Consider the following 21,731-nt stretch of genomic DNA (forward strand, 5'->3'; position numbering starts at 1 on the left):
ACAATTTAAGATTAGCCGATTAGGAAAGAGTCCAAGCTGGCTTAAAACATAACGCGACTGCAAGAACCAAATCTCGAAAGGTGCTCGAACCATACACCACGCATTCTTACATATTGAACCTTGTCTGTTAACTGTATTGTTAAGTTTTAAAATATATATTAGTAAAATTATTAACGGAAAAAAACGTTTTATACACTTAATATATTTATGTAGGCCATAAATTAATATATTACGAAAGAAAGTATATTACGAGTGGCGTTTACGTGTGCATCGTTGCAAACTGACAAATCATCATAATGTTTTGATAGTGGAAAACCGAAGCCTATTGTTTTACCTATAATTTCGTACCGTAAGTGTAGTGTTATAATATCGTTGTGCAGTAATCAAAATTTGTATTATAGTGCTGCTGCTTGTACTCTAATCTTGTACCCTAATCCCTGCCTTTTAAAAATTAACTTGGCTCACAGATGACTACTTTTAATTCTGGCCAAAAATCTAGCTGTTGGCTCGTTACGCAACTGTCTACATACTGTTGTAGTTAAATTAATTTATACGTTTCATTTTGAGAAATTACAGTGAAAACTGAACCGGACGATGTACAAACAAGGGTTTGGGGAGAAAAGGGGAAAAGTGAAATCAGTCATTTTGACAGGTTCGATAGATATAGTGTTAAATGTTAATAGGTTATTGTAGTTGTAGGAAAATATTCATTTGTCTAAAATCGTAATAAATATATCGATAAAAAAATTTGACATAGCATCATGTACTCTTGTAGTTAGACACTGAGCAAGACGAGAGATGTATTGTATCTTATCGCTAATCACATATCTTATCGCTAATCACAAGCGAATTATTTTCGGAGGTCACTAAGTAATTTCAGTCTTTAATTATCCACTAGTGGGCATTTATTCTTGTAGGAGAATAGTACAATTTAATGAGAACACAGAAAAAAATATATCCATATATATATATATATATATATATATATATATATATATGTTCATATTTAATTATTGCTTGTATATTACGGTGTGCATTGATAGCGGAGATAATTCCAGCTCTATATTCCCTTTGACTTCATCTTGCAAAGTTACGGAAGTCGAATTGGAGTTTCTGCAACAAAACGAAAGACTAATTTGATTTCTGCGTAAAAATCGCGAGGATCGCATCGTGCAGCAGTATTTCAAATAATAGAAGTGTATAAAAGATTCAAAGTGCAGCAATAAAACTGTTTTAAGAAGATACCGGAAGTCCTTAGATGGAAGATTGATTATTCTGATCGCGCAACTATTCGACCGGTAATGTTTAGCAGACACGCGGCACTGCTTTATCGAAGAATTGATTATTAAGTTTTTTGTGTTACTTGTTGTAAAGCACAACGACGACTTCCTCCGACGGTGTCAGAAAGGCCGCAGACTCGACGTCGTCAGTGTCGGTGACGGAAATCCTGACGGAATTCCTGTCAACGAACTTGCTAAAATGCGCGATGGCGTAGTACATAGACAACTTGTAAAATTCATCGTTCTCAGGATTGATGACAATGGCTGCATTCAGAGTCAGGTTAAAGGTCGGTCCACCCTCTTTGTTCAGCACTAAATTCCAGTCCACCCAGCCGACTGCCCAATGCTTTAAATGCTGAAAGCGTATTAATTACGTCAATATGCTGAACATTGAAAACTATTCTACGAATTTCTTTACTAATTATCCGTGCCAAAATCTAAACTCGTGTTTAAAAAAATACGAACGTGATTCGACCAAAAATATCATAGCCCATGATTGAACTGAACATCTTTACACAAAATAATCATTTTAACATTTCGAAAACAGTACAGGCTGTATGGAGTAACTGGGTCGAGCTGCAACTTTGTTTCTATCGTCGATAAAAAAGATTGCAGCAGGCAATTGTGCATTGTTCATCAAGCTCTATCGTCGAGCAGTGACTGTACGCTTCGGTGCATTTGCAAAGTGAAACAGCAATTTTTCTTAAATGATACGATGCAAATATTTTACATTATTCGATTCTTCCTGACATTTTGACAAAAAAAGATATTAGGACATTGTGGAGAAAGTTAATAATTCGTGAGACATTTTTTGAAATATACAAGATCCAATCTTGTAATCGTAATAAAAGGCCTGGGGAAGGCAGCAGAATTAAAGCAATCATGCTAGTTAAAGAAATCATCGTTTTTACTTTAATTATATTCAAGAAGTATTGTTCTCCGAGGTCCCACATGTCTGACACGATAGTCGATCTTCCCCAATACGTCGGACCTGCATAAAAAATTACATAAATACCATTAATCGTTTTAGCACCAACAGTTTGCGTTTATGGTACGCGAATTAGGAACTGAATTTTTTCCAAAATTGAATGTTAACTGCAATTAAAGATAACTTTTAAAATATAAAGGCCCCATATTCCGGAACATGCTCATTCTGAAAATACTTCAGTCCCATTTATCCGAACAGTGTACAGTGTGCAAAAGTGAAACCGTGAAGACTTACCCATGGAGGCTTCGGTCATGATTATAATTTTACTCGGATCCAGGTCATGTGTCTCGTCCAGTACCGTGAAGGGGGCTAGATTGTCGAAATACCAGTGCACGGCAGTTCCCACGGTGTACTTCGAGGCCTCCTTATTATTGTAGTACGTTTCCATCCAATTTGGCAGTACATTTCTATCGTCATCAATGGCCAGGACTCGTGTCTCTTTGCTGGCCGATTTTGCTAAGGCCGGTCCTAGGTGGTCAGCGACCCACTCAGCCATGGTCTCGGGTGTCCAGCCCATGGAGATCACATCCGTCGTATTAATGTTGAAAGAGATCGTTGGTTCGTTGCCTGTTGTAATTGCCCATATTTCTAGACCCTTTTTCTTGTATGCGTCGGCAAACTTCGCCAAGTAGTTTGCCCAAACCTGATAGTACTCCTTCTTCAAGTATCCTAATCGCGTCGATATAGAAATAATAGTGTTATAAATGTCTATGAAAAAATTGAGTGGACGAAATGTAAAAGAAGTTACTAGATTAATGGCGAAAAGACTCGATCTCTGTGTCTAACAGAAAATTAATATGAAAAATACTTTTACTTTTAATATTCGTACGAGTAAAACATTTTTCGGCAGATAATCAGAAACGGTTGGCTAATCTTAGAGGGTACACTGTGTACAATGTGATGCAATTGTTGGTGGTTTCGCGTATAACGAAAATTGTTCGACCGTATGTTTACCGAATTGCTGGAACACTCCATTGGTTTTCATCCAGCCAGGCGCGGACCATGCAGATGCAAAGAATTTCGTCGTAGGGTTCATTTTGCGAGCTCCATGCGCGTACGGTATTTTATATTTGTGGTCCTCCAGTGCGAGAGCAAAGTGTTCCAGCGATGTGTCGTTGGCGACGTCATCGTAAGTGTAAGCTCTCACCGAGAAGTCGGTACCACCGATTGGAATCCGACCCAAGTTGTAACGACTTCCTTCGATTGGATCGTAATATGCTCTGCGAACAGTCGAATGTGAAAAAATATCTGTATATAAATAAAAAGCACCGGTAACAATTATTGCAGACAGCAGATAATATCTATGATGATAGTAGGTGTTATACCTTAACAGTCGTTCCTGCGTTTTCGGGCTGAGCTTCTTCAGGTTGATACCAGCGGAATCAGTGAAAGCACCACCGAAACCAAGAATGCTTTGATATTTTTTCGTTCTGTCTATTGTTAAAGTCACACTGGAAGACGAATTAGATACGCCGAATGTACCCTCTGACAGTTGCATCCTGAGACCCTGCTTGTTCGTCTCATATCGATAAAAGTTGTTCGATGTCAGAAAGAGCGATTGAACGTTCGAAGTCTCGTCGCAATAAGTGGAATTACAAACGCAGGCGAGCAATTCGTTATCCACCGTGTAGGGTACGCATTGTTTCTCCTGACCTGCGAATAACAAAGACCAAGTACAGCATGTAAACTTCGCGAAAGGTTTGATTCAATTCATGGCTCCACAGAACATTTTACTTTTGTCTGTGGCTAGCTACCGAACATTCGATGTTGATTGAAATAGCAAAACGTATTGTTCCAAATTTTCATTGTGTCTCACGGTTTCGAAATTGTCGCCTAGACACGAACGACTCAGTGTGATATGAAATAAAAAAATCTAGAACCGGTTGTTTCGATCCGAACGACAATTCTAGGCCCAACTGGGCAAGAAATTGCTTCACACATTCGAAGTTGCTGAAAATTTGCAGCCTACCCTTTTCATTGATGAAACTGTCACCGAATAGAGTCAGTAGAAAAAACTGGAAAAAGAGTTGAACTATACCTGTAGCGAGGACGACAGCACTGAGCAGAAACACTCTCCACATGGTCGCAGGGTGTATCGATACAATAATTGTCCAACCGATAGGGAAATTATATAGTCACACTAATGACTTTTTTCTGTGATGGAGCGGGGGAAGATGATAAAGCATTCATTGTCGAGTTTGCACAGATGTTTAACGTATTCTAATCAAGTTAAAAATATTGTTAACTGATTATTGGAATTACCATAATGTAATCTGTGTTAGATATTCGATGATGTATCTACCTGAAAAAAAAACGTTTTACCTATCGCCACTCGATGTTACTTTTAATACCAAATGTTAACCCATTTGCATAGGAAGAAAGAATGCAAAATAGTAAGTAGTCGAGCGAAGAAATTGCAAAAGGTAAAAAAAACTTTCTATTTTAGGTATACGACACGCGTAGACGAAAAAGACTAGGAATATGAGACACGAAGATTTTGATAAATACACAGTATCGTTACTTTTAAGAATGGTTAAATTTGTTGTGGTTTATTTTGCGATATACGGAGAAACAAAAACGGTAAGTTATACTATATAATCGTACTGTTAGTACATCGAAGGGTATTTTAATTGTTCGTATATCATACTGTTTTGGTATGTTTTGTTAATTTTGAAGCAGTAAAGATATTTAACGTGTCACGCAGACCGAACGTGAGATTTACCAGTGTTCAGACAGGGTCCCCTGCGATAGGTCGAGACACTTATGGCGACGCGACAGTCCCAGGATTTTGGGTGTCACCGGACACCAGTTCGAGACTCCTCGTGAGCGAGTCCATTGAGAGGGCATTGTTATTATACAAATAGTTTAGTTCCTTATCGTTTTCCATATTCTTAACACCTCATTAATTACATACCCTCGACATAGTTTAAACAAAGCGCTCCTACTCCGACGTCCAAACTGCTCCACCTTCTCACCAATAGAAATCCTTTTAGTCACCCCATACAATTTAAGATTAGCCAATTGGGAAAGAGTCCGAGCTGACTTAAAACATAACGCGACAGCAAGAACCAGATCTCGAAAGGTGCTCGAACCATTCGCCACGCATTCTTACATATTGAACCTTGTCTGTTAACTGTATTGTTAAGTTTTAAGATATATATTAGTGTTGATTTCCGAAGGTCGCATTTTCCTTTGAAATATTCGTTGCTACTTTTGTACCAACGCTTCATTTTTGGTCCTTCGAGCTGGATTCAGACTGTGGCAACGCTTCAAATATCTTCGCTGCTGTGGCAACGCTTCAAATATCTGCGCTGTATGTGAACGAAAGTTAATGAAACTACTACAACTGAAAATGTACCAAATTACTCGAAAATCAGTTTTTATATTTATGAACTATATTTTGAATATGGAAACGAAAATTCTTTGAAACGTTTGCTAATGACGTTGAGTTAATAGCCTACCAATCGGCGATCAGAAATGGTGTCAAATATCCCTTTCAAAATGGCACAGCTGCTTCAGCTGCTAGAACTATTGACTTCCGTGAAAAAAATGTTAAGCGCTTTTTTGATATTCTTCATTGGGAATACGAGAAACAGCATTACGCTCGACGTGGAATTTACAATGTTGACGAAAATCGACGGCTCTGTAAGATTCACAATATTTATGTTTATGCAGCACGTCTCACATGAAATTCTTTAAACTCCCACGTTTCATGTTGCCATTTACTGTATATATAGGGTGTTCGACTACAGGTGGGAGAAAATTTAAGTGGTGGTTCTCCATGACAATATAAGACGAAAATAAAGAATAAGAAAATTGCGATTTCGGCTTTATTTTTTAGTTATTAACATTTAAAAATCAGCCTAAAATGCGGCAACCCGGCCAACAGAGGTGTACGTTACGTACGTCATAGAGGCGCGCGACAGTTGGTACTCATTTGAAGTCCCAGCGAGGTGAAAATGCTTTCAGGATTCACAAATTGACCGTTGGACGACATTGAACCTGCCTATTCGTGAAAATCCAAAAGGGCATTTCTATTATTTCACCTGTGAAATTATCGAGTATAACGGGTCAATGTTCTTTCACTTTAAAATCAGGCTCACAGAAGTAATTTATTCGCGATCGCTATAAAATAGTTTCAATGGATCCATTGGGTCCATAAATGTTAAATGGAAACCTCAGAAGTGCAAGTGTTCACAAAAATCCACATATGCAGTATGCGTACCGGGATCGAGCTACACTAATTCGTAATACACGTCTTCTATTCTAATTCTAATACGTATGTATGTATCTGTCACGTGCTACGCAACTGAAGCGCGCCTCTATGATCGTACGCAACGTGCATCTTTGTTGGCCGGGTTGCCGCATTCTAGGCGGAGTTTTAATTGTTAATCTTCCGGACATTGATTATCTTTGCACCGGGTGTGCCGACTAATTTAAGGTTCTAACTGGAAGGACCACCTTTCTGGTCGGAAGGAACGAAAATACTATGTTTTGGACAACATTATATTTCGGTCGTGGGCAACGTGTCTAATTACAATCTACCGGGAGGACCGCGAGTAACCGAACTCAACACTTCGGTCCACCTTACCTCTTACGCGTTTATCCCCACTTTTAATAATGATCAGCAAACTTGCACATGCATACAAAGGTTTCCATTTGACTTCTTGAGCAATTTTATTAAAAGTCCGTACGAGAGACTCTCTCGACTCGCACTATTGCCGGTGTAATACATAATTCGGTTATATGACGCTAATATGATTATCTCTCTCTCTCTCTCTCTCTCTCTCTCTCTCTCTCTCTCTCTCAGAGGTGATAATAATATGTGTATAGTACATACTGCTAAACGGTTACCATACCTTTTATGATATCATAAATATCGAGAGGGCAAACCTAAAACAAACAAATTTTCTCAAGGCCATTTTTCGAAATTTTAAGGTGATCTGTCATTACAATACGAACCTAATAAACTATAATAGTATAACACTCCGGCGACCTTAGCATAAAAAAATTAAAAATAAACGAGTAACGAATAAAAATAGTGACAGAATAACTGTAATTGAAAGACTAACGAAGGTAACAATACTTTATTCTAAGAAATGTTCAAAATGTTTTCATTAACGCTATAAAAAGAATTATTACTCAAAAAATGTCTCAACCTTGCAGTAGGAAGATCCTAATCAAATTTGTTGCACAGAATGTGTTAACGCCAAAAATTCAATTCATTGAGACACAACGTTTAGGGCAATTCAAATTTATAGAAGGTCATCGTTTTCAATGAAAAAAGAAATAATATAATATTTAATATACTCATTTTATTTAGAAATAAAAACTAATTTTTCCGGGTCGAAACTAATAGCAAACTATGACACCATTTTCACGCATTTCAACATTTCTTAAAACCAGTCTACACCATGGAAAAATTAATTTGGAGGAGGGTTGCGGGCGAAGCACTGCCATAATTGAACCCTTCGTTGACCCAAATACGCTGAACACCAGCTCCTATTTACTATTTACTATACATTATATGGTATAAGCAGAAGGCAAAGCTGTGGATTAACGTAAAAAAACATTTTATACACGTAATACATTTATGTAGACTGGACTATATTTATATAGAAAATATATTACGAGTGGCGTTTACGTGTAAACCGTTGTAAACTGACAAATCATCATAATGTTCTGATAGTGGAAAACCGAAGCCTATTGTTTTACCTATTCAGTTCTTTGAACAGTACAACTGGAAAAACAGTATAAAGTATAATTTCTTTTTAGTATTTTTAAATTTAATTTTTAAAGTATAATTTAAAGTATAATCAACATTTTTATTATAGTGCTGCTGCTTGTACTCTAATTCCTGCGCACTTCAGGAAATTACGACATTCATATTTTAAAAATTAACTTGGCTCGCAGATGACTACTTTTAATTCTGGCCAAAAATCTCACTGTTGGCTCGTTACGCAACGTCTATATACTGTTGTAGTTAAATTAATTTACACGTTTCATTTAGAAAAATTATAGTGAAAACTAAATCTAACGGTGTACAGCAAGGGTTTGATAGTATTCTCGATAGTATTCTAGTGTTAAATGTTAATAGATTATTATAGTTCTGGGAAAATATTCAGTTGTTTAAAATCGTAATAAATATATCGATAAAAAAATTTGACATCGCATCATGTACTCTAGTAGTTAGACACTGAGCAAGACGAGAGATGTATTTTATCATATCGCTAATCACAAGCGATTTATTTTCGGAGGTCACTAAGTAATTTTAGCCTGTAATTGTACACTAGTGGGTATTTATTCTTGCAGTAGAATAGTACAATTTAATAAGCACACAGAAAAAATATATTCATGTATATATATATATATATGTTCATATATAATTATTGCTTGTATATTACGGTGTTCATTGATAGCGGAGATAATTCCAGTTCTATATTCCCTTTGACTTCATCTTGCAAAGTTACGGAAGTCGAATTGGAGTTTCTGCAACAAAACGAAAGACTAATTTGATTTCTGCGCAAAATTCGCGAGGATCGCATCGTACAGCAGTATTTCAAATAATAGAAGTGTATAAAAGATTCAAAGTGCAGCAATAAAACTGTTTTAAGAAGATACTGGAAGTCCTTAGATGGAAGATTGATTATTCTGATCGCGCAACTATTTGACCGGTAATGTTTAGCAGACACGCTGCACCGCTGATCGTAAACTTGATTATTAAGTTTTTTGTGTTACCTGTTGTAAAGCACAACGACGACTTCGTCCGACGGTGTCAGAAAGGCCGCAGACTTGATGTCGTCAGTGTCGGTGACGTTAATCCTGACGGAATTCCTGTCAACGAACTTGCTAAAATGCGCAATGGCGTAGTACATAGACAACTTGTAAAATTCATCGTTCTCAGGATTGATGACAATGGCTGCATTCAGAGTATTGTTAACCCAGGTCGGTCCACCCTCTTTGTCCAGCACTAAATTCCAGTCCACCCAGCCGACTGCCCAATGATTTAAATGCTGAAAGCGTATTAATTACGTCAATATGCTGAACATTGAAAACTATTCTACAAATTTCTTTTCTAAGTAACCGTGCCAAAATCTAAACACAAGTTTACTCGGCCAAAAATATCATAGCCCATGATTGAACTAAATGTCTTTACGCAAAATAATCAATTTAATATCTCGAAAACAGTACAGGCTGTATGGAGTAACTGGGTCGAGCTGTAACTTTGTTTCTATCGTAGATAAAACAGATTGCAGCAGGCAATTATGCATTGTTTATCAAGCTCTATCGCCGAGCAGTACGACTGTACGCTTCGGTGCATTTGCAAAGTGAAACAGCAATTTTTCTTAAATGATACGATGCAAATATTTGACATTATTCGATTCTTCCTGACATTTTGACAAAAAAAGATATTAGGACATTGTGAACAAAGTTAATAATTCGGGAGACATTTTTTGAAATATACAAGATCCAATCTTGTAATCGTAATAAAAGGCCTGGGGAAGGCAGCAGAATTAAAGCTGTCATGCTAGTTAAACAAATCATCGTTTTTACTTTAATTATATTCAAGAAGTATTGTTCTCCGAGGTCCCACATGTCTGACACGATAGTCGATCTTCCCCAATACGTCGGACCTGCATAAAAAATTACATAAATACCATTAATCGTTTTAGCATCAACAGTTTGCGTTTATGGTACGCGAATTAGGAACTGAATTTTTTCCAAAATTGAATGTTAACTGCAATTAAAGATAACTTTTAAAATATAAAGGCCCCATATTCCGGAACATGCTCATTCTGAAAATACTTCAGTCCCATTTATCCGAACAGTGTACAGTGTGCAAAAGCGAAACCGTGAAGACTTACCCATGGAGGCTTCGGTCATGATTATAATTTTACTCGGATTCAGATCGTGTGTCTCGTCCAGTACCGTGATAGAGGATAGATTGTCGAAATACCAGTGCACGGCAGTTCCCACGGTGTACTTCGAGGCCTCCGTATTATTGTAGTACGTTTCCATCCAACTTGGCAGTAGATCTTTAGCGTCGTCGAGGGCCAAGACTCGTGTCTTTTTGCTGGCCGATTTTGCTAAGGTCGGTCCTAGGTTGTCAGCGACCCACTCAGTCATGGTCTCGGGTGTCCAGCCCATGGTGATCACATTCGTCGAATTAATGTTGAAAGCGATCGTTGGTTCGTTGCCTGTCGAAATTGCCCACATATCTAGACCATTTTTCTTGTAAGCGTCGGCAAACTTGGCCAAGTAGTTTGCCCAAACCTGATAGTACTCCTTCTCCAAGTATCCTAATCGCGTCGATAAAGAAAAGTTAGTGTTATGAATGTCTATGAAAAAATTGAGTAGACGAAATGTAAAAGAAGTTACTAGCTTAATGGCTACTAGATTAAAAATACTGTTACTTTTAATATTCGTACGAGTAAAACATTTTTCGGCAGATAATCAGAAACGGTTGGCTAATCTTAGAGGGTACACTGTGTACAATGTGATGCAATTGTTGGTGGTTTCGCGTATAACGAAAATTGTTCGACCGTATGTTTACCGAATTGCTGGAACACTCCATTGGTTTTCATCCAGCCAGGCGCGGACCATGCAGATGCAAAGAATTTCGTCGTAGGGTTAATTTTGCGAGCTCTATGCGCGTACGGTATTTTATATCTGTGGTCCTCCAGTGCGAGAGCAAAGTGTTCCAGCGATGTGTCGTTGGTGACGTCATCGTAAGTGTAAGGTCTCACCGAGAAGTCGGTACCACCGATTGGGATCCGACCCAAGTTGTAACGACTTCCTTCGATTGGATCGTAATATGCTCTGCGAACAGTCGAATGTGAAAAAATGTCTGCATATAAATAAAAAGCACCTTTAACAACTATTGCAGAAAGCAGATAATATCTATGATGATAGTAGGTGTTATACCTTAACAGTCGTTTCTGCGTTTTCGGGCTGAGCTTCTTCAGGTTGATACCAGTGGAATCAGTGAAAGCACCACCGAAACCAAGAATGCTTTGATATTTTTTCGTTCTGTCTATTGTTAAAGTCACACTGGAAGACGAATTAGATACGCCGAATGTTCCCTCTGACAGTTGCATCCTGAGCCCCTGCTTGTTCGTCGCATATCGATAAAAGTTGTTCGATTTCAGAAAGAGCGATTGAACGTTCGAAGTCTCGTCGCAATAAGTGGAATTACAAACGCAGGCGAGCAATTCGTTATCCACCGTGTAGGGTACGCATTGTTTGTCCTGACCTGCGAATAACAAAGACCAAGTACAGCATGTAAACTTCGCGAAAGGTTTGATTCAATTCATGGCTCCACAGAACATTTTACTTTTGTCTGTGGCTAGCTACCGAACATTCGATGTTGATTGAAATAGCAAAACGTATTGTTCCAAATTTTCATTGTCTCTCGCGGTTTTGAAATTGTCGCCTAGACACGAACGACTCGGTGTGATATGAAATAAAAAAAATCTAGAACCGGTTGTTTCGATCCGAACGACAATTCTAGGCCCAACTGGGCAAGAAATTGCTTCACACATTCGAAGTTGCTGAAAATTTGCAGCCTACCCTTTTCATGGATGAAACTGTCACCGAATAGAGTCAGTAGAAAGAACTGGAAAAAGAGTTGAACTATACCTGTAGCGAGGACGACAGCACTGAGCAGAAACACTCTCCACATGGTTGCAAGGTGTATCGATACAATAATTGGATCCAACCGATGGGGAAATTATATAGTCGCACTAACGACTTGTTTTCTGTTATGGAGTGGGGGAAGATGATAACGGATTCATTGTCCAGTATATCGCATATGTTCAACGTATTCGTATTAAGTGAAAAATATTGTTATCAGATTATTCCAATTACCATAATGCAATTTGTCTCAGATATTCAATGATTTATCCACCTGAAAAAAAAAGTTTTACCTATCGCCACTCAATGTTACTTTTAAAACCAAATGTTAACCTATTCGCATAGGAAGAAGAATGGAAAATAGTAAGTAGTCGATCGGAAAAATTCCAAAAGGTACAAAAAACTTTCCATTCTAGCAAATTTGTATACGACACGTCTAGACGAGAGAGATTAGGAATATGAGACACCAAGATTTTGACCAATACACAATATTGTTACTTGTAAGAATGGTAAAATTTGCTGTGTTTTGTTTTGTGATATTCAGAGGAACAAAACCCGTAAGCTATACTATAATAATCGTACTGTTGGTACATCAAAGGATATTTGAAATGTACGTGTATCATAATGTTTTGGTATGTTTGGCCAATTTTGAAGTAGTAAAGATATTTAACGCGCATGTCAACTTTAAATATCTTTGCTGAAACTTCAGCCTGCATGTATACGAAAGTTAATGGAACTACTGCAACTGAAAATGTACCAAATTATTCGAAAAACAGTTTTTGGAGATGATCTCGACAACCGATTAGTTAATTATATTTTGATGGTAGAGTCGAAAATTGTTTGGAATGACTGCTAATGATATTAAGTTAATAGCGTACCAATCGGCGGTCAGAAATGGTGTCAAATATTCCTTTCAAAATGGCACCAGTTGCTTCAGCTGCTAGAACTGTTGGCTTCAGTGAAGAAAATGTTAAGCGTCTTTTTTGATATTCTTCTAGTTATGTTTCTGCAGCACGTCCCACATGAAATGCTGTAAACTACCACGTTTCGTGTTGCCATTTACTGTATATATATGTCCTGAGAATATCTAGACTAAAAATAGAATGTGTACTTCATATTCCTACCCTCTCCTCTATTTGTTAATCACATTATTATGTACATTACTGATAACAACGACAACAGTTCATTCCAATTTTCATAGATGTTTACGTCATTGTCCATAATATCACGTGTTGGAAACACAAACACGTTGCCAATAATGATCAGGAAACTTCCACATGTATACAAAATTTTCCATTTAACTCGGGTATCCCAAAAATTTTACTTACTTTTTATGATATCAACAATATCGAGAGGGCAAACCTAATGATGGACGAACAAATTTTCTCGAGATCATTCTTTCGAAATTTCAAGGTCTTCAGTTTTCTTATTAAAATGGAACTACTTATTTTTTTCATTGCAATGCGATAGCGTTAACTATCGCTTTGCAATGATTATACTTTAGTTTAATGATTATACGTTAAGGTGACGTCACTATATTCTGAGAAATGATCACTAACACTATAAAAAAAAAATTATTATTCAAAGTATGTAGTAACCTCAAAAAATCTCTCAATCTTGCATTTGGAAAATTCTAACGAAATTTGTTTGAGACATGACGTTTAAGGCAATTCAAATTTATAGAAGGACATCGTTTCCAGTGAAAAAAGAAATAATATACACGCCTGGAAGTAGTATTAAATCCGACAGGATCATAAATTCAAACTCATTTTTTCGGGTCGAGACTAATAGCAAGCTATGATGCCATTTCCACGCATTTCAACATTTTTTAAATCCAGTCTAAACCGTGGAAAAATTAATTTGGAAGAGGGTTGCGCGCGAAGCACTGCCATAATTGAACCCTTCGTTGACCCAAATACGCTGAATACGCTTCTATTTACTATTTACTATACACATATCGTATACGCATAAGGTAAAGCTGTGGATTAACATAAAAAGAGACGTTTTATACACGTAATTTATTTACATAGATTTCAAATTATGAAAGATAAATGAGAGCTGAACGCATGGAAAATAATTAAGGAGTGGTGTTTACGTGCGCAACGTTGCAAACTGACAATTCATTATAACTAATGTTGAGATAGTGGAAAACTGAAGGCTATTGAGTTGTGAAACTCAATTCTGTTGTTTGAACAGTACAACTGGTAAACAGGTTAATACATAAAAATGCGCATCAAGTATATTTTCGTCTCGTAAGTAGTGTTACAATTTCGTTGTACAGTGATCAACATTTTTATTTTAGTGCTGCTGCTTGTACTCTAATCCTTGCACATTTCAGGAAATTACGACATTCATATTTTAAAAATTAGCTTGGCTCACAGATGACTACTTTTAATTCTGGGGAAAACTCTAACTGTTGGCTCGTACGCAATGTTTACTGTTGAAGTTAATTAATTTATATTTTATAATTTATATAGAAAATTTGGACCAGTGCCTAGATTAGACCTAATTTACAATTCAATAAATATTACTAATAACACGTAGTAAATATTTTTCTTCTCGAAGATGACGGTCAAACCAGACTGAAAACATAATTCATAATAATAGCTACTCTCTCCTGCGTTGATAAACACCAAATGTATCGAACACAAGATTACCTTGAGGTCATGATACAATGAATCATTAAATTCGGTTTGACATCTGCTACAGGTATTCGAGGAGAAAAGAAAAGAAAGATAAGATAGCTTTGACGTTTTATTGAACAAAGAATTTTTAGTGTTTGCACTTTTACCGATAACATTATCCAACAAATTTTAGCTTCTTCAATGGTTCCTGAGAACAGATGTCTGGCAAAATTAGCGCGTTAAAGGTGTTTCGTCTCTTTAACACTGCCAAACGCTAAAAGTGTAATAGACAGCAGACAGGTATACGAATTAATTCGACAAGCTTAAGAAAAAACCATATTTTTATTTGATGGAAGGATACGGCGACAAAAACACGTTCAGGTCAAGTTCTTTCTACTTCGTCCTTTGTAGAGGTAAATTTTTGAAACTTGCTTAGAAACAGACGTAGAAAAAATCAAGTATGATCAAGTTGACAACAAAATTTTGATCGGTCCACTAATAACAAAAACATTTGCTGTGGTCATGCTTAGAGGTACTTAGACCGGTGGTTCTTAACCTGGGGTGCGTGCACCCTATACAAGTATATGAGGGAGCGTTTCTAGGGGTGCGACAAAAGTTTCTAAGTTTTGGGTGGAAAATTTATTTCTCAACAAATAAATTATTCTGAATAAAGAAATAGGAACTCATTTTTCAAGGGGGTGCGAGAATTTATTTTTAAATTCAGGGTGGTGCCGATCACTGAAAGGGTTAAGAACCACTGGCTTAGACGTTTCGTATAGAGTTCGGTGCGCTGAACGCGAATCCGAGAAATTAGACTTTTGGCACTTGACATATGTTTTCTAGAAGAAATCTTGAATTGTGAAAAACAGGAATGATGTTCGCTTCGGCGGAGTTTAAGCGGTCGAGTATTTATCCTCGTATTACGGTTGGCGATGGGAGAGAAATAATTCGCGTTTTAATAGAAAACCGTCGACGATGGAGGTTTTCAATTCGAATCTTTCGAATCCAGTTCCGGTCCTATTCATTTCCCGCTGTATTTTGATTTTCCGCTCGTTCTCGTCCGTTTTTCAACTTGCCGCTGGTCTTTTGTATTCCTCGACTTTATCCGCTTTTGCGGTTGTGAAATTTTCATGATTAATCGATGTCCAATAAAATTTTATAATTTTATAATAATAATAACAATTTGTAATAATAACAGGATTAAACTTACCCAGATTTCATAGGATTTTTATGGTAACATGTACTTAAAGAATTCTAAAAGGAAAAATGAAATCCGTCATTTTGACGGGCTCGATAGTTCTAGTGTTAAATGACAACAGATTATTGTGGTTCTGCAAAAAATATTCACTTGTCTACAAAACTCGTGATAAAAATGTCGATGGATTATTGTAATTATACTGTGGGGAAATATTAACTTGTCTGAAGTTGTGTTCTATACGTCATCAGATTGTTGCACTTATGCTGTGGGCAAATATTAACTCGTGCGAAGTTGTGACACAAGTGTCTACAGATTATCGTGACTATATTGCACGGAAATATTAACTCGTCTAAAGTTATGGTACAATTGCCAACAGATTATCGTAACTAGACTGTGGGGAAATATTAACTCGCCTAAAGTCGTAACGCAATTGTCAACAGATTATTGTAATTTTATTGCTGTAGAATATTAAGTTGTTTAATGTCCCGACACAAATGTTCCGTAAAATTGTGGTTTGCGAGTCTTGTATTCAGTTCCCGGCTACAATCCACGAATTGGAAATACGATATGTACTCGGACAGATTGTTATCGGTGTTGCGGGTGTACATTATTATGCTTTATCCTGCAGAATATCGCGCGCAACGATCAAATCTTGAAATACGCAGCGTTAATGCATGGCGTAGACGTAGACTGTAGAATATCTCTGGCATGAAAGAGTAATTTCGCTAATGGCAAAGGCAATAAAATTAGTGATTACGATCAGCCAAAAATAGCGTAATGGCGCGGTTAAATTCATCTTAAATTCGTCTTCGCAGTTTTGTATTAATAAATAATCATTTACGGTCTAATAATAGTCCAGAAATATCTCGAATAAAACGCGAAAGCGCGAAGGAAGTGGGCAGGATAGAAAATGGACAATTTTTTAATATAGGACATGTAATCTAAATCTGCATTTCATGTGGTTACTATCATAGGCTCGATAACAGTTTTAATTATCATAGATAATAGTGTTCATAGAGCGTGGCGGTAGCTCTACGCAGAGCTTTCCTTTCTTCGCGTCGACGACGGTAACGTTCCTTGGATTGTCCAATCTGTAACGTGTGGGAAGTGCGATTAAAATACAGTTCGGTCTATGTCACAGAGACGAGCTGATCAGAGTTGATGAGACAATACTTACCTGTTGGAAAGCACGACGACGGTCTCTCCCGAGGGCGTAACGAACGCCGAGGATTTCAGCAGGTTGTCATCGGTGATATCAATCCTGGTGGAACCTCTCTCGATGAATCTGCTGAAGTGCTTCAGAGCATAGTACATTGGCTGCTTGTAGTACTCGTCCTTCGTCGCGTTTACTATAATGGGTGCGTCGACGTAATTCTTGATCCAATTTGGTCCACCGCTCTTGTCCAGCACTAGGTTCCAATCCATCCAGCCGATCGACCAGTTGTTCAAATACTGAAAATGTTTACGGTACAGGTATGTATACAAATATTCGTTCCTTGTACGCGAGGCTATTTCATATTTTCGGTACAGACGATTATTTTTCCAAATCATGCATATGCAATTTCGCCAACTGGATACTTGTGCAACGCTTAAATTTTTAGCAATCTGTATACGAACAAATTTAGTAAGTGAAAATTGCTTTGAATAGTAGCATGAGAATTTTTACACGTTGGTACTCGAAACCTTGTTATTTAAAGGTATTTAAGATATTTGGTATTTAAGGTATTTAAAACCTTGATAAAAGTGTTCGTAGATATCTATTACAGAGGTAAGTAACGATATGGAAAGCAACAAACAGAAATGACGGAAGCTCTTTGTTTAGCATAACATAATTATGTACTATAGTGCTACGTACGTCCAATATGCTCGACATATACGTTTCTCCTCGATCCCAAGCTCCCATGTCGACGTGGGGAGAGAACCGTCCTATTGAAATAAATTGAAGCTTTACTGTGTATCGTTAAATGTTATTATACCATTAACACGACCGCATTCGCGTGGGTCGTATACGAACAATTATTTGTGTATATTCACAAATTTATTTTTCTGCTAATAATACCGAGTGCACCTAAGTAAGTTAGGCCATGTGAAATACGAAGAGATGAAACTCTCGGAACTGTAACAATCTCGAATCTCTCGTTTTTGTTCCGTTAACTAAATTGTTTCGATGTTGTATGAAAAAAATATTCCAAAATACACACAGTGGACTCGAAGATTTGTTGGAAATTTATCATTTAACACTAGTTTTACTGTTAATATTTCTAATTTGCAATTAGATTCTGAAGATACATCCACGAGGAATTATTCAACACATTTATTTCTGTGGGTGTAAACCTAGTGTTAAACAATTGTAGTGTAGAATGTACTTTTCGTTGGAGTAAAAATCAAAAATCAAAAATTCCTAAACGATACACCCGACAGAAGAAAACAATATGTGTTCGTACTGTTTTCGTTCTGCGACGTATCAAGTCACTATTTTGCTTGAAGTCACTGCAGGTTATACGTCGTCGCTCAGGTTCTGACTATGGCATTTCCCCCCGCTATTTATCTGAGAAATCCCTCGATCTGTGATCGAGGTTCCGTACCTAAGCATGCCTCGGTCATCATAATAGGCTTGTCCGGGTAAGCGTTGTGCGTTTGCGTCACTAAATCGGGCGAGGAAATCTGATCATCGTAATAGTGGACAGCTATACCAGAGGCGTACTCGTACGCCTTATTATTCGCTAAAATATCTTTGATGACCCAGGGCAGGTAAATCCTTTGGTCGTCCAGCAGAAAGATCTTTGTGCTGTTGTACGGGGATTTCGCCAACTTCGGTCCCAAATTGTTGGCAACCCAGTTGGCAACGGTCGTTGGTGTCCATCCCATGCTGTTCAGCTTGAAGTCTGGCATGTAGATGACACTTGGTTCGTTTCCAGTCGACACCGACCATACCTCGATGCCATTCTTGCGGTACGCCTCCAGAAATTTCAATATATACTCAGCGTACAAGTCATAGTACTCTTCCTTCAAGAAGCCTGACGAATCAGTGGAAAAACCATGGTTATTCGACAACGCAGAACCGTGTTACAGTGACTTCTCTATATATGTCGCCAAGGCCTGGATAATAAACGTCGCGGAATTATCCCTACTACCGCGGGGTATACCTCGTGAGGGGCCGCGGAGCTCGGGAGGCCTCGGTAAACATAACACGGGTCGGGTATGTCTCCTGGACGATACACGACGCTGGCAAGACCCGTGTTGTTGACATATATCGAGATTTCACTGTATTCGTAACCACTATATCTCTCTACAATCACTTTTTAGAACCTCTATGATGGAGTATTATAGCGATATTCTCACCGAATCCGTTGATATTATTGTTGGTCTTCATCCATGGCGGAGCGGACCACGGGGCGCTGAACAATGACAAATTCGGATTTAGCTTGAGCGCTTTCTGTATGATCGGTATTTTGTATGCGTAGTCTTCGGGTGCAAGATCAAACTTCTCCAGGGTCAAGTCGTTGGCGTTGTCGTCGTACGTGTAAGGCCTCGTCGAAAAATCGGTACCGCCGATCGGCAAGCGACCCACGGAGTATCTGCTCCCCTCTTCGCCGAAGTATGAACTGCAAACGGTAACATCAATTAATAATCTTTATTGCAACGAGCGACGGTTTTGCTTCGCTGTAGTTCGAGGAAATGGTCGCTTATCGTTTCCCTGTACCAACTTACTATATCAGTTTGTCCTGAACAGGCTCCGACAGGTTTCGGAGATGGATTCCAGCAGCGTCAGTGAACGCGCCGCCGAACCCAAGAACCTGCTGATATTGTATCGAACTGTCGACGTTCAAGGTGACCTGGTCCAGTGTCGGATTCGAACATTCGCCAAATTCTCTCTCCTTGAAGCTCAATCGACGGCCATCCTTCGCAGAAACGTACCAATAGAATTTACCATTTGCCGGCACTTTTGGATCCTGTTCGGGCGTCTCGTCGCAATAGGTTGCATTGCAAACGCACACGATCTTCTCGGGACCATAACTTTTACGCACGCAGCCGTCCGACTGATCTACGATTCATATTATGTTCATAAGCATCAACCGTTTGCATTTCTTAAAAAATGTTATGCTTCATTGAAGGGGGTGATCCTGTAGGTGATTTCAAGTAACTTTTTCCTTTGCGAAAATGTTCGACGTGGCTTTGTTAAGGAGACCATGGACCAATCAGGCCGTGGCAACAGCGGAAGTAAAAATTTTAACATTCTTTGATTTTAGTGTTCAGATGATCGTGTTGTATGAACTCACCCCGGTCTCCACTACTTCTGGCGAGGAGGAAGAATCCAAGGAACAGCACAGATTTCCACATGATTTCACCAATTGCTCTTCGGCGGCACCTATAACCACGATTATGTGAGTTCTGGAGGCGCGGCAGTCAGGTGTATCTCAAGCACCCTATTAACACTAGGTGTACGGGGTACTGACCGCTTTACGTTACTTTATAAATATAACAAGAATGTGTCTACTTATAGTTTTTTAAATAATGTATACCCAAAGAAATAAATTTGTTGAATAATTCCTCATGGATGCATCATTGCAATCTCAATAATCGTAAATTAAAAATAGTAGAATCCGACATTTTGACGGATCCCGTAAACCCAGTATCAACATCCGATTACAGTGGTTACTCTGTGCATGTCCCACAAGCCTGAGAGAAAAAAGTCTCAGAAGTATCCCCACTGCCGCGGGGTATAGTGAGGGGCCGCGAAGCTCGAGTGGCCTTGGTCGCCGAGCAGTGTAAACATAACACGGGTCGGGTATATCGGTGTGAGACCAGGAGACTACTACTAATCCAATAATATTACACTCCGCTCGAGCATCGGTGTCCTTTTCTACGTTCGGTGTGGATCAAAGAATAGTGTTTCCTATTCGATATACGTCCCTGGCCAGACCCGTGTTGTGGACATATATCGAGTAAACACTGTATATCGCGAGGGTGGCTAGCAAATTTATTAAATTTATTTAATGTGCAGTCTTTAAATAGATCTTTAAATAGCGAATTGGTTTTAATAGTTCCACCGATTTTCGGGGGAACGATGAAGAGTCCAGGAAATTTCGAACCTGTCGCTTTAGGGTCGAGTTGTGCTCATCAGTGCAGAGTTTGGTTACCCAGTTTTTCTATCTAGCATCTATACACGCGTGTACCGATTTTTAACGATGCCTCCATGCCAGAGTTGGGCAGTAATTAATTACATGACTATTTAATTACGTCTTCAATTACACGAGCAAAAGTGGGCTATAATTTCAATAGGAAAACGGTTAAATGACCCAAAACATAAAAATTAGTGGTTTGAAAGAACAATTACACTGAAGTAATTGTTAGACTCAGTTACAAATACTGTAATCGTGTTAAGTAATTGCAATTACTCCTTTCAATTACTATAATTGTAGTTGAGGCTCTCAATTACATCTCTGCGACGTCGACAAACCACGTACTTTCAATTCTATGGAGCACTGCCTACGGAACTGCCATTTTCTCCGACTTCTTTTCGATCGACAACTTTTCGCTACCAAATCGTTGGAATCCTCAGGCTTTGTTGTGTTCGCAGCCACCGCTACCGAAAAAGAAACTAAAGCGAGCAGCCGATCCTATACGAGCCCCGACAGTTATAGATTTCACAGTTATTGTGCGGCAACTTTGACGAAGTCAATTGTTTCAAATATTTTTAAGAATCGATGGTTCGGTGGGGCGGGAGGTTTCTTTCACAGTTTTAACGGTTTTCATTAAACTCTTACCCGAGAACAATGCGCCCCGGCGGTCTTTTGTGCGAAAAATATCGCTGAATCTCCATTGTGAAATTAGACTTTTTCACCATTTAATTATATCATTAGGAGTTATATATGTATTAACCCTTTTAGTGCCGGACGAAAAAGAGTTGCCTATGCGAAGATAACCGGCCGAATTTCACGATTTTACTAGGGTTTGGAAAAAGGCTCATAAAAACCAAACGAAAAGCAATATTTACATAATTCAAA

General features: G+C 38.3%; 2 protein-coding genes across 4 annotated transcripts in view; both read right to left on the reverse strand.

Annotated features, from left to right (window-relative positions):
• Positions 1–895: 895 nt before the first annotated feature.
• LOC143355402 (lysosomal acid glucosylceramidase-like) lies at positions 896–12,934 on the reverse strand. 3 transcript variants are annotated; one of them, XM_076790181.1, is made up of 8 exons: positions 12,780–12,934; positions 11,908–12,175; positions 3,594–3,921; positions 3,223–3,488; positions 2,503–2,937; positions 2,192–2,271; positions 1,364–1,635; positions 896–1,113 (listed from the first exon to the last, which is right to left on the reverse strand). In XM_076790181.1, exons 2-8 carry the CDS (start codon positions 11,948–11,950, stop codon positions 1,011–1,013), a joined length of 1,527 nt encoding a protein of 508 aa, XP_076646296.1. In that variant the 5' UTR covers positions 11,951–12,175; positions 12,780–12,934; the 3' UTR covers positions 896–1,010. The 3 variants fall into 3 exon arrangements, with proteins under 3 accessions (XP_076646296.1, XP_076646297.1, XP_076646295.1); XM_076790180.1 differs by lacking the exons at positions 896–1,113; positions 1,364–1,635; positions 2,192–2,271; ... (1 more) ...; positions 3,223–3,488; positions 3,594–3,921 and adding exons at positions 8,609–8,757; positions 9,007–9,281; positions 9,823–9,902; ... (1 more) ...; positions 10,823–11,088; positions 11,194–11,521 and having other exon boundaries at positions 12,780–12,933; XM_076790182.1 differs by lacking the exons at positions 11,908–12,175; positions 12,780–12,934 and adding an exon at positions 4,307–4,439.
• Positions 12,935–16,655: 3,721 nt separating this feature from the next.
• LOC143355417 (lysosomal acid glucosylceramidase-like) overlaps positions 16,656–21,731 on the reverse strand; it is a 40,952-nt gene continuing 35,876 nt past the window's right edge. Inside the window, exons 2-8 of the mRNA XM_076790202.1 lie at positions 20,004–20,092; positions 19,435–19,768; positions 19,066–19,328; positions 18,309–18,740; positions 17,579–17,649; positions 16,901–17,175; positions 16,656–16,814 (exon numbers count right to left, since the gene is read on the reverse strand). Coding sequence (XP_076646317.1) covers positions 16,712–16,814; positions 16,901–17,175; positions 17,579–17,649; positions 18,309–18,740; positions 19,066–19,328; positions 19,435–19,768; positions 20,004–20,092 — 1,567 coding nt within the window. The 3' untranslated portion in view covers positions 16,656–16,711. The remainder of the gene's footprint in view (positions 16,815–16,900; positions 17,176–17,578; positions 17,650–18,308; positions 18,741–19,065; positions 19,329–19,434; positions 19,769–20,003; positions 20,093–21,731) is intronic.

Source organism: Halictus rubicundus, chromosome 7 (genome assembly GCF_050948215.1).
Source record: "Halictus rubicundus isolate RS-2024b chromosome 7, iyHalRubi1_principal, whole genome shotgun sequence".
Classification (NCBI taxonomy): Eukaryota; Metazoa; Arthropoda; class Insecta; order Hymenoptera; family Halictidae; genus Halictus; species Halictus rubicundus.